This window comes from Leucoraja erinacea, chromosome 3, assembly GCF_028641065.1.
Source record: "Leucoraja erinacea ecotype New England chromosome 3, Leri_hhj_1, whole genome shotgun sequence".
NCBI classification, from domain to species: domain Eukaryota; kingdom Metazoa; phylum Chordata; class Chondrichthyes; order Rajiformes; family Rajidae; genus Leucoraja; species Leucoraja erinaceus.
In genome coordinates, this window is record NC_073379.1 from 85110745 (window position 1) to 85124254 (window position 13510).

The following is a 13510-nucleotide window of genomic DNA, read 5'->3' on the forward strand; positions in this document are numbered from 1 at the left end:
CGCTTATTTTGATCCTAAATGACCGGTCACACTGACGTGACGCTTCACAACATGGACTAGGCGCAGCATGTCTTCAAGATGACGGTAGCGGCAGCAAGCCTGTCGCCTATGCCTCGCGGACCATGACTGACACAGAACAACGCTACGCCCAAATGTAAAAGGAGCTGCTAGCAGTCGTTTTCGCCTGCAAGAAATTTAATTACTTTATTTTCGGACATACGGTCACGATTGAAACCCCTGGTCAGCATCTTTAACAAGCCGATTCATGCCTCTCCAGGATGCCTTCAACGGATGTTGCTGCAACTTCAAAAGTATGACATTGTTCTGACCAATACACGTGGTAAGGATATGCACCTGACTGACACTCTCTCGCATGCACCCCGAAAGACCTGCGAGGTTCTGCCTTCGCTGATGCAGGCTTTATAATAATGAAGCCTTTTATTCCCTCGTCCTTTGTGGAAGGCCTGGTTGCACACACTGCTGCTGACAGTACCTTACGGTTGCTCGCTTCCGTCATTAAGCGCGGCTGGCCAGACAAGCATTACAATGTACCGCTGCCAGCTCGGCCTTTCGTTGCCGTCCGTGATGAGTTAGTACGACAAGATGGTATTATTGTAAAAGGCCAGAAGGCTGTAGTCCCTGCTTCGCTATACTGCAAGTATTTTAACGCTGTCCATGCAGAGCACCCAGACGCCGAATCAACTGTCCTATGAGCGAAAAACATGTTTTACTGGCCTGGTATGGCTGAATACATTCTAGAGAATGTGGCATCCTCTGCAGTGTAACAGCTTAGCACCTTAGCAACAAAAGCAACCACCTCTCTCACACCCGGCTCATGCCCTCCTGTGGTCTACAGTGGCAACTGACATATTTGAGTGGCATGGCAAGCAGTACTTGGTACTTGTCGACTAGTATTCCGGCTAGTTTGACACCAATCTTCTTAGTAGCCCCACTTCTCATGGGGTGGTTCTAAAACTCGCTCGCCATTTTGCAGACCACGGAGCTCTTTGCATAAAGCTATCTGATAACGGCAGTCAATTTACCAGCCAGCACTTCAAAAGAGTGCTGCACGCCGGGGTTTTTGCCTCATCTCCAGCAGCCCTGAATATCCTCAGTCGAATGGACTTTGCTGAACGATCTGTCAAGATTGAAAAACAGCTAATGGAATGATCCCACAGAGCTAATTCCGATGTGTACCTGGACCTGCTCAACCCACGTAACATCTCCCGCGACCCCATCTTGGGTTCACCTGCTCAACGTTTATTGTTAAGGCAGTCCCGAGCCACGTTGCCTGTTGCAGATCAGGCATTAATCCCGCAGGTGGTCCCACCATCAGAAGTCCAGTTCAGGCTGCAACCAAAGCGTGACATTCAAAAACAGTGGTATGACAAAACAAGCAGACCGCTGCCTCCATTAGCCAAGGTATTTTGTTTGCAAACTGACAAAGGTCATGGCTGTATCAGTGTAATTTCTGGAATTGTGTCTGCGCCACGCTCATATTTAGTCAATGCTGATGGCGGCACCTACAAACCTAACAGACAACATATCCTGCCTGTGAATAAGCCGGCTCCACTTCCGTATTATCCGGACCGTACAAGTGTACTTCTGTCCACGTCCAGCGGCATCGGAAGTACAAGTGTACTTCTGTCCACGTCCAGCGGCTTCGGTCCAGTTGTACCAGTACAACAACCTAATTCTAAAACGACTACTCTGCCAATGGCGATGCTTCCTCGGCCTGTGCCAATGTCCCCTCACCGGGAATGCCGTTTCAATCTCCACCACCAATTACAACCACCGACTCTCCCTGGTGGCGAAAAACTGAATTGTTTTTTGTCGCACACGTGCTGGTCATGTTTGCAAGCTCACCGTGAAGTACCCGGGCTACGTTTGATTTTCCTCCAGCCTCTTATCAATTGCTATTTATGCCTTACTTAGTCAATGGTTTTTTTTAATTGACATTTAATTCTTTAAGAGGGAGGATGTAGATCAGTGTCACTCATGCTATGAGTTATACTGTGGCTCCGCCCACTGGTTTAATAGTAAGCACTTTTCCCTCTCTTCCATAGTCTTGAGTAGTATGTTAAGTGAAGTTACCTATGCTGTATTGCTAATAAAAGTCTTTGGGTCTTAATCACTGTACGTGAGTTAAGTCATTCCAACACAAAGGTTTTGTTCACTTGACCTGCAGCTTGATGTCAATGCCTGTTTTCACATGTCCATTGTCAGATAATTCCTAAGGTTTTCTCATCATCAGTGTCTATTCATGGAAATGTTTACTGCTTAAAATGTAAAGTAGCATTCATCATTTTGTCCTTGACTGAGTTCAGGTTCAAGGAACAGAATTAAGCCATTCAGCCCATCAAGTTTACTCCACCATTCAATCATGGCTGACCTATCTTTCTCTCTCAACGCCATTGTCCTGCCTTCTCCCCATAACCCCTGACATCTGTACTAATCAAGAACCTGAATCTCTGAAGTCACCAATCAAACTTGGAGTTTACTTAATGACTAATGGCTCGAAGGGCCGAATGGCCTACTCCTGCACCTAATCTCTATGTTTCTAAATGACTAACGCCTAATTTATATTGGGCCTCAGCCTGTACAAAGAAATCATCCTTGCCACTCAGAAGAGTAGGATCTTCCAGTCCCACCCCGTGATTGAAGCCCATAGTTTAAATTGATAGTTCAGTGTGGTATTCAATTGTCTTGATTCTCAGTTTGGGGGGAATTATGTCGCATTACAGCATGGAAACAAGCTCATTGGGTCATCAGGTCAATTTTGACCATCAAGCAGCCTTTTACGCTAATCGTTTTCTGTCAAAGCTCATTGGTTTAAAATCCCATGTAATAATTTGAAGAGCAAAAGGGTTCTCATGCCTAAGGGTGGGATGAAAATAATATTTATCATAGAAACATAGAAAATAGGTGCAGAAGGAGGCCATTTGGCCCTTCGAGCCAGCATCGCCATTCATTGTGATCATGGCTGATCGTCCCCTATCAATAACCCGTGCCTGCCTTCTCCCCATATTCCTTTACTCCACTAGCCCCTAGAGCTCTATCTACCTCTCTCTTAAATCCATCCAGTGACTTGGCCTCCACTGCCCTCTATGGCAGGGAATTCCATAAATTCACAACTCTCTGGGTGAAAAAGCTTTTTCTCACCTCAGTCTTAAATGACCTCCCCTTTATTCTAAGACTGTGGCCCCTGGCTCTGGACTCGCCCAACATTGGGAACATTTAACCTGCATCTAGCTTGTCCAGTCCTTTAATAATTTTATATGTTTCTATAAGATCCCCCCCAATCCTTCTAAACTCCAGCAAATACAAGCCTAGTCTTTTCAATCTTTCCTCATATGACAGCCCCGCCATCCCAGGGATCAATCTCGTGAACCTACGCTGCACTGCTTCAATCACAAGGATGTCCTTCCTCAAATTAGGAGACGAAAACTGTACACAATACTCTAGATGTAGTCTCACCAGAGCCCTATACAACTGCAGAAGAACTCTTTACTCCTATACTAAAATCCTCTTGTTATGAAGGCCAACATTCCATTAGCTTTCTTCACTGCCTGCTGTAACTGTAAGCCAACTTTCAGTGACCGGTGTACAAGCCGCCCAGGTCTCGCTGCACCTCCCCCTTACCCAACCTAACCCCATTGAGATAATAATCACCCCCCTTGTTTTTGCCTCCAAAGTGGATAACCTCAGATTTATCTATATTATACTGCATCTGCCACGCATCTGTCCACTCACTCAACCTACTAGGTCACCCTGCAACCTCCTAACATCCTCTTCACAGTTCACACTGCCACCCAGCTTTGTGTCATCCACAAACTTGCTAGTGTTGCTCCTAATTCCCTCTTCCAAATCATTAATATATATGGTGAACAGTTGCAGCCCCAACACCGAGCCTTGCGGCACTCCATTTGCCACAGCCTGCCATTCTGAAAAGGACCCGTTCACTCCTACTCTTTGCTTCCGGTCTGCCAACCAATTTTCTATCCATGTCAACAACCTACCCTCAATACCATGTGCTCTAATTTTATGTTTATGTTTAATGTTTTATGTATCATTCCTAACTGTCACTATGTCATTTTGCCGCTTGCGGGCAGAGCACTAAGGAAAATTCCTTGTATGTGAATACTTAGCCAATAAACTTATTAATTCATATTAACTGAAAATTTTGTTTGAGGTAATAGCCGTTTATACTCAACAAATAATAATCTAAGTGATAAATGTACCTTTGTAATTGTCAAGCAAACTTTTTCTGTGCAAAGAGGAACAGATGGGATGATAAATAAAATTCTAATCAACTAATAATTGCTCTTAATTTTTTTTTTGTATCTTAAGCCTTGCACAATTATTTATCAACCACATCAGATGCCTTTTATTTTCATGTGTATTTTGCTATTTCATAGGTTTTATTTGATAGATTGAATAATTAGAAATTAGTCATGAGGTTCACTTAATTAAGTTTTTGTTACTCACGTAGGACACACTTGAGTTAAAATTAAAAGCCACTTCATCTTTGTTGCATTTTATTAGCTTGACTGCCAATCTTTTTTGGCAATTTGACATTGAGTCATAAAGTTACAAGCTGTTCGTCAAGTACTTTTTTAACATTAAACTTGCTAATTAATTGGAACTAAATATGGATTTCGAGGTTGGCAAATGCAACCTTGCTATAAACTTGCTATAATTAGGAGTTTGCTTTCCAACAGCATTACTCTTTGAAAATGTTCTGTTTTTACATGTTGGGATTGTCTGCTAAGCATGATGCATTTTTCAGACTGCTCTTGGATTGTAATCCGATACATTTCAGGCATTCAATTGCTAATAGTTTTCTGGAAACTTTATCTCAAATCTGCATTAATTTCAATTTTGTTTTTTATTGCCAAGAGTTCAAAAGCAGGTTTTCTTTCTGGAATTTGTTGCGTAGATTATTGGGTCAGAGGCATTGAGGATCATACAATCAATCAATATTTTTTTTATACATTGTTATTGCTTCATTTGTGGCTGAAAAACAATTTTTAATTTTCCTGGAAAAATGACACATGGAAGTTAAGTTTTCAGTCTATTAGCTTGACTGCTTGATTTAGTAACAATCAAATACTGACCATATAAATGTTAAAGTGGTACTTTATAAACAACCAGATAAGTGTTAACTGAATAGATGGATAAATAATGATCTGCTACGGGAGGATTAGCCCGTTATATGTCGCTGCTTTGTATCGCCGCCTGCTCTGTCAGCAGGATGTAAACAATGACATTATTCACTCATTTTTTAAACCAGAGCTTGATCCGTGTTCAGATTTCTTGCTGTTGTCTGCATGTACTTTAGTTGAGTTAAAAGTCCATTTATTTTGAATGTGAATTTTTAGAGCATCTGTTCAGTATCTAAAGGATAAGCTGACTTCCTTTGTTTCTTGTCTTTTTTTCACTTCCATGAACTCTCTAAAGCTCCATGAAGCAGAACAGAAGTACAAACTGCTTGAGAAGGAGTTTCATCAGTACAAGGAGCAGCAGAGCAGCAAGCCTGAAATTCGACTTCAATCAGAGATCAATCTTTTAACTCTAGAAAAGGTAGAATTAAATTTGATGTCTACAATATATTTTCAGATTTCCGTTCACTTCATATGATTTTATAACAAAACCAAATTCTTGTACTTTTTTGTAAGTATGATGATGGAATGCATCTCAATGAGCATGGTCCACATCAGAGATTCATTTTCCGCATTCACCCTGACATTGCAACTAACTTTTAAGGTTAACTAGCTAACTCCTTGCACCGTGCCTTGCACAAAGCAATGTTGATCAGTGACTAAGCTATCATCAATGAAAACTTAAGTTTTGTCCATAGGTTGTCCTAAATGACAGTTCATGCACAAAGACCTTTGCATGACCAGCCATGATCACATTGAATGGTGGTGCTGGCTTGAAGGGCCAAATGGCTTACACCTGCACCTATTGTTTATTGTCTTTTTCACCATTTTACATTTTCTCTAATTGGAGACCATTTTAAGCAGCAAAGGAATACATAATCCAAACCACGTACCATTTTAATGAAAGTCACCAACACATTCAAGTGAGAAACCCCAGCAATGGCCTGTGTACAGCTTGAGGGTAAGCCATGAATTTCTCTAATGTCAGAGTCAAATGGTATGGTACGTCACTCTGTTCAATTCCACTAATTGTGGGATGAAGTCTGGGAATTGCCAGCTGCCTGTTATCACAAACCAATCCAATCTTTTAACATTAGAACGCTTAATTTGACTGTTCCATCAAATAAACTTGATCCACTGAATATCACGTTGGTCAGCTGGACTAGATAAAATAACTGCAAGTGATTACATATTTGAATGTTTGCATGCTGCATAATTTTTGTGTTCCTAGAAATGTATAAATTAACTTAATTTTCAATAATATTCATGGGAATGAAAGTAAGTATAGTGATTCTTCTTTAGATTGAAGATGGGGAATCTACAGTGACCTTTCAAAAATAGTTGCTGTGACAGTGCCTTCTCCCATCGCCAACATTCCTCCTCATGGACACCGCTTGCCAGCCTTCTACCCTCTCTGTACCTTTTTATTTCCAAGTGCCGGCACGACATAAGCTGTTTTGACTTCTCCACTCCAATCTTGCCCCATTTGTACGCACAACCCTCCCCTCACTCAGCAACAATCCCAGCATTGTTAGTAAACCCGTCAACAAGGCAGGTGCCTTGTAGTTGACCTCTACTGTGCTGAGGTCAGGTACCAGCTCTCGGACATCTCGAATGTACCCCTTGTCCATGACCCCACAGACGAACACCAGGCCATTATGTCCCACGCTGCTATCAATCTCATCATCTATCATTATCTCCCACGCTGTTATCACTCTCATCATCTCTGGTGGTTTCCCCCCTCCACAACCCTGATAGTTCCCCTGCCCTGGCAGACCCACTGCTACTTTCTCCTGACCTCCAAAACTCTTCTCCAAATACCTTGAATCCATCCGATCCCCCCTTGTGCAGTCCTTCTGACCTACATCAAAGACACCTCACATATCCTTCAACTCTTCAATAACTTTCAATTTCTAGGATTCTATTGCCTTATCGTTACCTGGATGTCCATCATTTTACATCTCCACCCCCCACCAGGAAAGTCTTGAAGCCCTCCAGTTCTTCCTTGAACAGAGACCTGATCAGTTCCCTTCTATTAGCACTCCTGGTGCAACTTCTCTTGATTTCTCCCACTTTCTTCAAGTGAAAGGTGTAACCATGTAAACTCACATGGGTCCCAGCTATGCCCGCTTTTTGGTGGTTACGTTGAACAATCTTTGTTCCAAACGAACGCTGGCTCCATCCCCAACTCTTTCTCACTACATTGACAACTGCGTCGGGCCTGCCTCTCTGCTGAGTGCAGGACTCATTAATTTCTTTTTTAATTTTTTTTATTTTTTTATTTATTTTTTTTTAATTTTTATTAGAAGTACGGTAAATTACAATTCTACACAACACATATATCTTAATACATTTTTAGTACCGCTTCATTTTTTTTAAAATTTTGAGCTTTAAGAAAAAGGTAGAAGTAAGGAAAGTAAAGAAAGTGCAAGAGAGTCGTGCAGTGCAAGAGTGTAAGAAAAAGAAAGCCCCTTAGGAAAGAAGTTAGAGAAGGAAGTAAAGTGAGAAAATAGACCCTAGAAAAGAGAGAAAGAGAAAATAGAAACAATCGCTCTATTATAACATTAAACTCCGCAGAAAGGGGACTACCAACCAAGTCTGTTTTTGTTATTTTACCTCCCGTTACCAGGTCCTGATTCCGCTTATTTATATATTTGTTTTTTTTAGATTACTATTGCACCTCATACTTGTAATAGGTCCAGAAACATAGACCACGTCTTTTGGAATTGGTCTCATTAATTTCAATAACTTTACCATCAACTTCCACCCTGCCCTCAAATTCACGGACTCTGGCACTTCTCTCACCTTCCTTGGTCTTTCTGTCTCCATCACGGGACAGGCAATCAACTAACATCTATTACAAATCCACTGACTCCCATTGTTATCTGAACTATACTACCTCCCGCCCGCTATTGCCAGCATGAGACCACGTGGGGACAGCACCCAACATTCTGCTTGGATAGCTTGGAACCTAATGCTTTGAACATTATATTCTCCAATTTTCAGGAACTAACTTCTAAGCCCCATCCCCCTTTCCCCTCCTTTTTCTTCATTTCAGTTATTTTATTTCCAACACAGCATAAAACATAATTGTGAAATCGTTTTCCTTTGAAATGTTCCTTGGAATTAATTATACAATAGGTTGGTTAAACAGACAATGTTGTTATCTTTTCAACAGCTACAATTTTATAATGAGTCTGGGAATTGTAAAATTTCCATTTGGATAAGCAGGGAAGTTTCAGAATATTGTGTTTCAGAATCTTCTTGCTGTCTCAGACGTGTTGAGCATTTCTATTTACTTTAGATGCATCTGATGCTTGTTTGAAATGTCTAGAATATTTTTAAAAATTATCTTGCATGTTCAAAGAATAAAGCATGTTAAATGTTTGCTTTTAAACAATGTGGAATTCTAGGTAATGGAAAGATATGGCATATTTATTCCCTCAAAAGTTCCACATTTAAAAATGTTATTTCTGACCCTGCCTTTTATGCTCCGGTCTTATTTCTTCCAGAACCATGAATAATCCTTCCACTGTTTCCTGCTTCAGCCTTGACTATGCATTTTGATCTTTTTCTTTAGCTGCTGTTGGGTTATTCCTTTGTGTATCTTTTTGCAACAGTTATTTGTGTATGCCATGCACTTGCAGTACCTATCTGTGATGTTAGATGCTGACTAGGAACAGGAATTCAGACAGCATTGTAGGGCACAGTAATTCTTCAGGTCCTAATATCTTTTCCAGATACACATTGATCAAATTGTTCAAATTTTAGACAATATGGACCTGTTATTTTGATTGAAAAACATATTAAGTTTAAAAAAAACACTTATGGCACAGTGGTCAGTTTAGTTTATCATTAGCTATTGTCATGTCCATTTGGAAATGTTGCCATTGAGAAAATTGAAAAGTGAAAAAAAAAATGCAGTTTCCGAAATACCAGAGCAATCAATTAATATTGGTTGGTTATATTGGTTACATTTGGTTACATTAATTGGTTACATTTTTCTTCAATTTTACACTAAGAATTAAACACATGGTATGACCATTGAAATGATGGCTGCAGAGATTGCTGATTGCCTCCCTTTGATTGCCTCGTAGATAATTGAAAACAGTTTTCTGACATTTTGCTGCAAAACTGCACAATTTGGTCTTAAATTAGTTAAGTAAAGTTGGACCCTTGAAGACTGAAAAGGGTGAATTTATTATAGGGAACTGGCAATGAATTGAACAGGTACTTTGGATCCGTCTTCACTAAGGAGGACACAAACAATCTTCCAGAATGTACCAGTGGCCAGAGGACCTAGGGTGACGGAGGAAATGAAGGAAATCCACATTTGACAGGAAATGGTGTTGGGTAGAGTGATGGGACTGAAGGCTGATAAATCCCCATGACCTGATGGTCTGCATCCCAGAGTACTTAAGAAAGTGGCTCTTGAAATCGTGGATGCATTGGTGATCATTTTCCAATGTTCTATAGATTCAGGATCAGTTCCTGTGGATTGGAGGGTAGCTAATGTTATCCCACTTTTTAAGAAAGGCAGGAGAGAGAAAACAGGGAATTATAGACCAGTTAGCCTGACATCGGTGGTGGGGAAGATGCTGGGGTCAATCATTAAAAATGAAATAGCGGCACGTTTGGATAGCAGTAACAGGATCGGTCCGAGTTAGCATGGATTTACAAAGGGGAAATCATGCTTGACTAATCTTCTGGAATTTTTTGAGGATGTAACTAGGAAAATGGACAAGGGAGAGCCAGTGGATGTAATGTACCTGGACTTTCAGAAAGCATTTGATAAGATCCCACATTGGAGATTAGTGGGCAAAATTAGGGCACATGGTATTGGGGGTAGTGTGCTGACATGGATAGAAAATTGGTTGGCAGACAGGAAACAAAGAGTAGGGATTAACGGGTCACTTTCAAAATGGCAGACAGTGACTAGTGGGGTACCGCAAGGCTCGGTGCTGGGACCGCAGCTATTTACAATATACATCAATAATTTAGATGAAGGGATTCAAAGTAACATTAGCAAATTTGCAGATAACACAAAGCTGGGTGGCAGTGTGAACTGTGAGGAGGATGCTATGAGAATGCAGGGTGACTTGGACAGGTTGGGTGAGTTGGCAGATGCAGTTTAATGTGGATAAATATGAGGTTATCCACTTTGGTAGCAAAAAAAGGAAGGCAGATTATTATCTAAATGGTGTCAAGTTGGGAAAAGGGGAAGTACAACGGGATCTGGGGGGTCCTTGTTCATCAGTCAATGAAAGTAAGCATGCAGGTACAGCAGGTAGTGAAGAAAGCAAATGGCATGTTGGCCTTCATAACAAGAGGAGTTGAGTATAGGAGCAATGAGGTCTTTCTGCAGTTGTACAGGACCCTAGTGAGACCACACCTGGAGTATTGTGTGCAGTTTTGGTCTCCAAATTTTAGGAAGGACATTCTTGCTATTGAGGGAGTGCAGCATAGGTTTACAAGGTTAATTCCAGGGATGGTGGGAATGTCATATGCTGAGAGAATGGAGTGGCTGGACTTGTATACTCTGGAATTTAAAAGGATGAGAGGGAATCTTATTGAAACATGTAAGATTATTAAGTGTTTAGACACCCTAGAGGCAGGAAACATGTTCCTGATGTTGGGGGAGTCCAGAACCAGGGGCCACAATTTAAGAATAAGGAGTAAGCCATGTAGAATGGAGATGAGGAAACGCTTTTTCACACAGAGAGTTGTGAGTGTGGAATTCTCTGCCTCAGACGACGGTGGAGGCTTGTTCTCTGGATACTTTCAAGAGAGAACTAGATAGGGCTCTTGAAGATAGTGGAGTCAGGGGATATGGGGATAAGGCAGGAACGGCGTACTGATTGTGGATGATCAGCCATGATCACGTTGAATGGCGCTGCTGGCTCGAAGGGCCAAATGGCCTACTCCTGCACCTATTGTCTATCTATTATACTTGTAAAACTCTGATCTTGGACGTGTGTGTATTTGTGTGTGTGTGTGTGTGTGTATGATGTTCGTGTGCGTTTCCCATCTCTTCGAAAACACGACGCACTAATGGTAACATTTTTACATATTCCGAGAGATTTATGCCGTGAAGTCAAAAATCACCACCTGAAAATTTCTTGCATTATTTCTCGAGTTATTTATGAAAATGTTCACAAATGTGCAGAAACTTGGAAAAAATAACTGCTTTTTCCCAGCTGTGACGTCCCAATGGGATTGTAGGCCTGCTCGCAACATTGTTGCTATCTAAGTACACTGAGTTCTGCTCGCTCTAGCAAGTGCAAATACATTTTTTTTAAGTCACAGTACACTGAGTTCTGCTAGCTAGCAAGTGCAAATGCATTTTTTTTTAAAGTTTAATAATGACGGAGGGTGCATAAGGCGAAATGAGCAGTCCGAGCACAGTTGTCGGCTATTGGTGAGTGGTGGAATATTGCATTGGGGACCAGGTTTCGTTGAGGAAACAGGCCTCCCATGGGGGCTATGGGTGAGTGGTGGAATATTGCGTAAGGGAACGGGTTGCGTTGGGGGACCAGGCCTTCCGTGTGACAGAGGCCCAACTTGTACCACTTGGTCTAGTTGTCTATAATGCTGTTCTGTAAACCATGATCTGAGTGACTTCCATAAATAGGATTGTGGTGACTCATGCTGTTGCAATACTAGTAAATGTCTTGATTTAATCAGTCTCCTTTAGGCTTAATTTTAGTTCAGGCTAAGTCTGTATTACTCTTGAGCCACTGCTTTTCCAAAGTCATTCCGAATTTTTGCCCATCATTAATTTCCAAACCTCCAAAGATGAAAACTCATTCAATTATCAATGTTATTTTATTTATTTATCACTGATCTATTCCGTTTATATCTAGAAAGCCAAGACTTGAGGTTAAATATTTCATCCCTGCCTGCAATGTTCTAATTTTAACAGATTTAAGCAGCTTGTTTTCCAGCATTATAAAATCTTGAAATAAACAAAATGAATTTGGAATGTCAACATTTGGAGTCTCAAATATAAATTAAACTGATTATAGTCCATTTGCTTTTATGTGTTCAGCTGTCTGAAATTACAAGAAATACATTTCATCTGGAGAATGTTAAGTAAAAGTCCTTATTTTGAGGGGAAAAACAACATTGTCTTTTTTCAGATTAATGCTTTTTTACAAGGGGTATTAAGTTATTCATCAAGAAGACATTTTTAGTAATCATATTTCAACATCTCTTATTCATCCCCATTTTTTATTAGGTGGAACTTGAAAGGAAATTGGAGTCAGCCACCAAATCCAAACTGCATTATAAGCAACAGTGGGGACGTGCCTTGAAAGAGTTGGCTCGCTTGAAACAGGTAACAGGCCTATCATTTCTTTCAATGGTGATAAACGTGATCATTTGAGTACCATACTTGAAACCAAAATGACCACCTTATATGAAAAGTTGCCCCACAATTGTTGAAAATCCATTTGCATCTTTGCATGTTAACTTATGGATTCATTAAAGATGAACAGTTAACCTCTGTTAAACATAATCTGTTTTTCTCTTCATATTATGGTTTCACATAAATTAAACTGTAAAATAATTCATACTGAAATAATTTTAAGTTCAGTTTTCAACTGCTGCCATAAGAAATTACTAATAATAGTGATTTTCAGGCTTCAGCATTTAATAGGGAGTTTTGTTGATGCTGACTGGCAGCTTACATCTTGCAGAGGCTAAATCACTTTAGAATAAGCGTACACTAATACAATTTCTGGAAATAAACCTTAATATAATTTTTTTGACTCGCAAATCTAAGGTAAACAATATTTTGTTTGAATGCTTTTATTTCTTGACCAAAGTTTTATACCTTTCATTCATTGAGTTACTTGGGGTTATTTTTAGGACACCATAACATTGATATCAAATATGGTGGGTGCATTTAAACATGTTAGTAATGGTTTTATATGTTTTGTTTCTACTAAGTAAAGTAAAATGTATAGTAATGGGTCAGTTGGGCTATACTACACAGCATCAATATTTACCCATGGTGAATAAACAAATCCTTTCATTATCTCTCCTAATGCTGCTTGTGGGTTCTTAATGCAAATTGAGATCAAAGGTTGACCATATTGGCTCATCCAAGGTTCAGCAGGCAGTGAAGAAAGCACATGGCATGTTGGCCTTCATAGCAAGAGGATTTGAGTATTGGAACAAGGAGGTCCCACTACAGTTGAACAAGGCCCTGGTGAGACCACACCTGAAGTATTGTGTGCAGTCTTGGTCTCCTAAATTGAGGAAGGACATTCTTGCTATTGAGGGAGTGCAGTGGAGGTTCACCAGGTTAATTCCCACGATGGCGAGACTGACATATGATCAAAGAA

At 40.4% G+C, this 13510-nt stretch overlaps 1 protein-coding gene across 1 annotated transcript in view; it reads left to right on the forward strand.

Moving 5' to 3' along the window:
- The window catches only part of cep120 (centrosomal protein 120), a 97377-nt gene that overhangs the window by 63288 nt on the left and 20579 nt on the right, over positions 1-13510 (forward strand). The window contains 2 exon segments of the mRNA XM_055633123.1: positions 5461-5583; positions 12400-12498. Of these exon segments, the coding sequence (XP_055489098.1) occupies positions 5461-5583; positions 12400-12498 (222 nt within the window).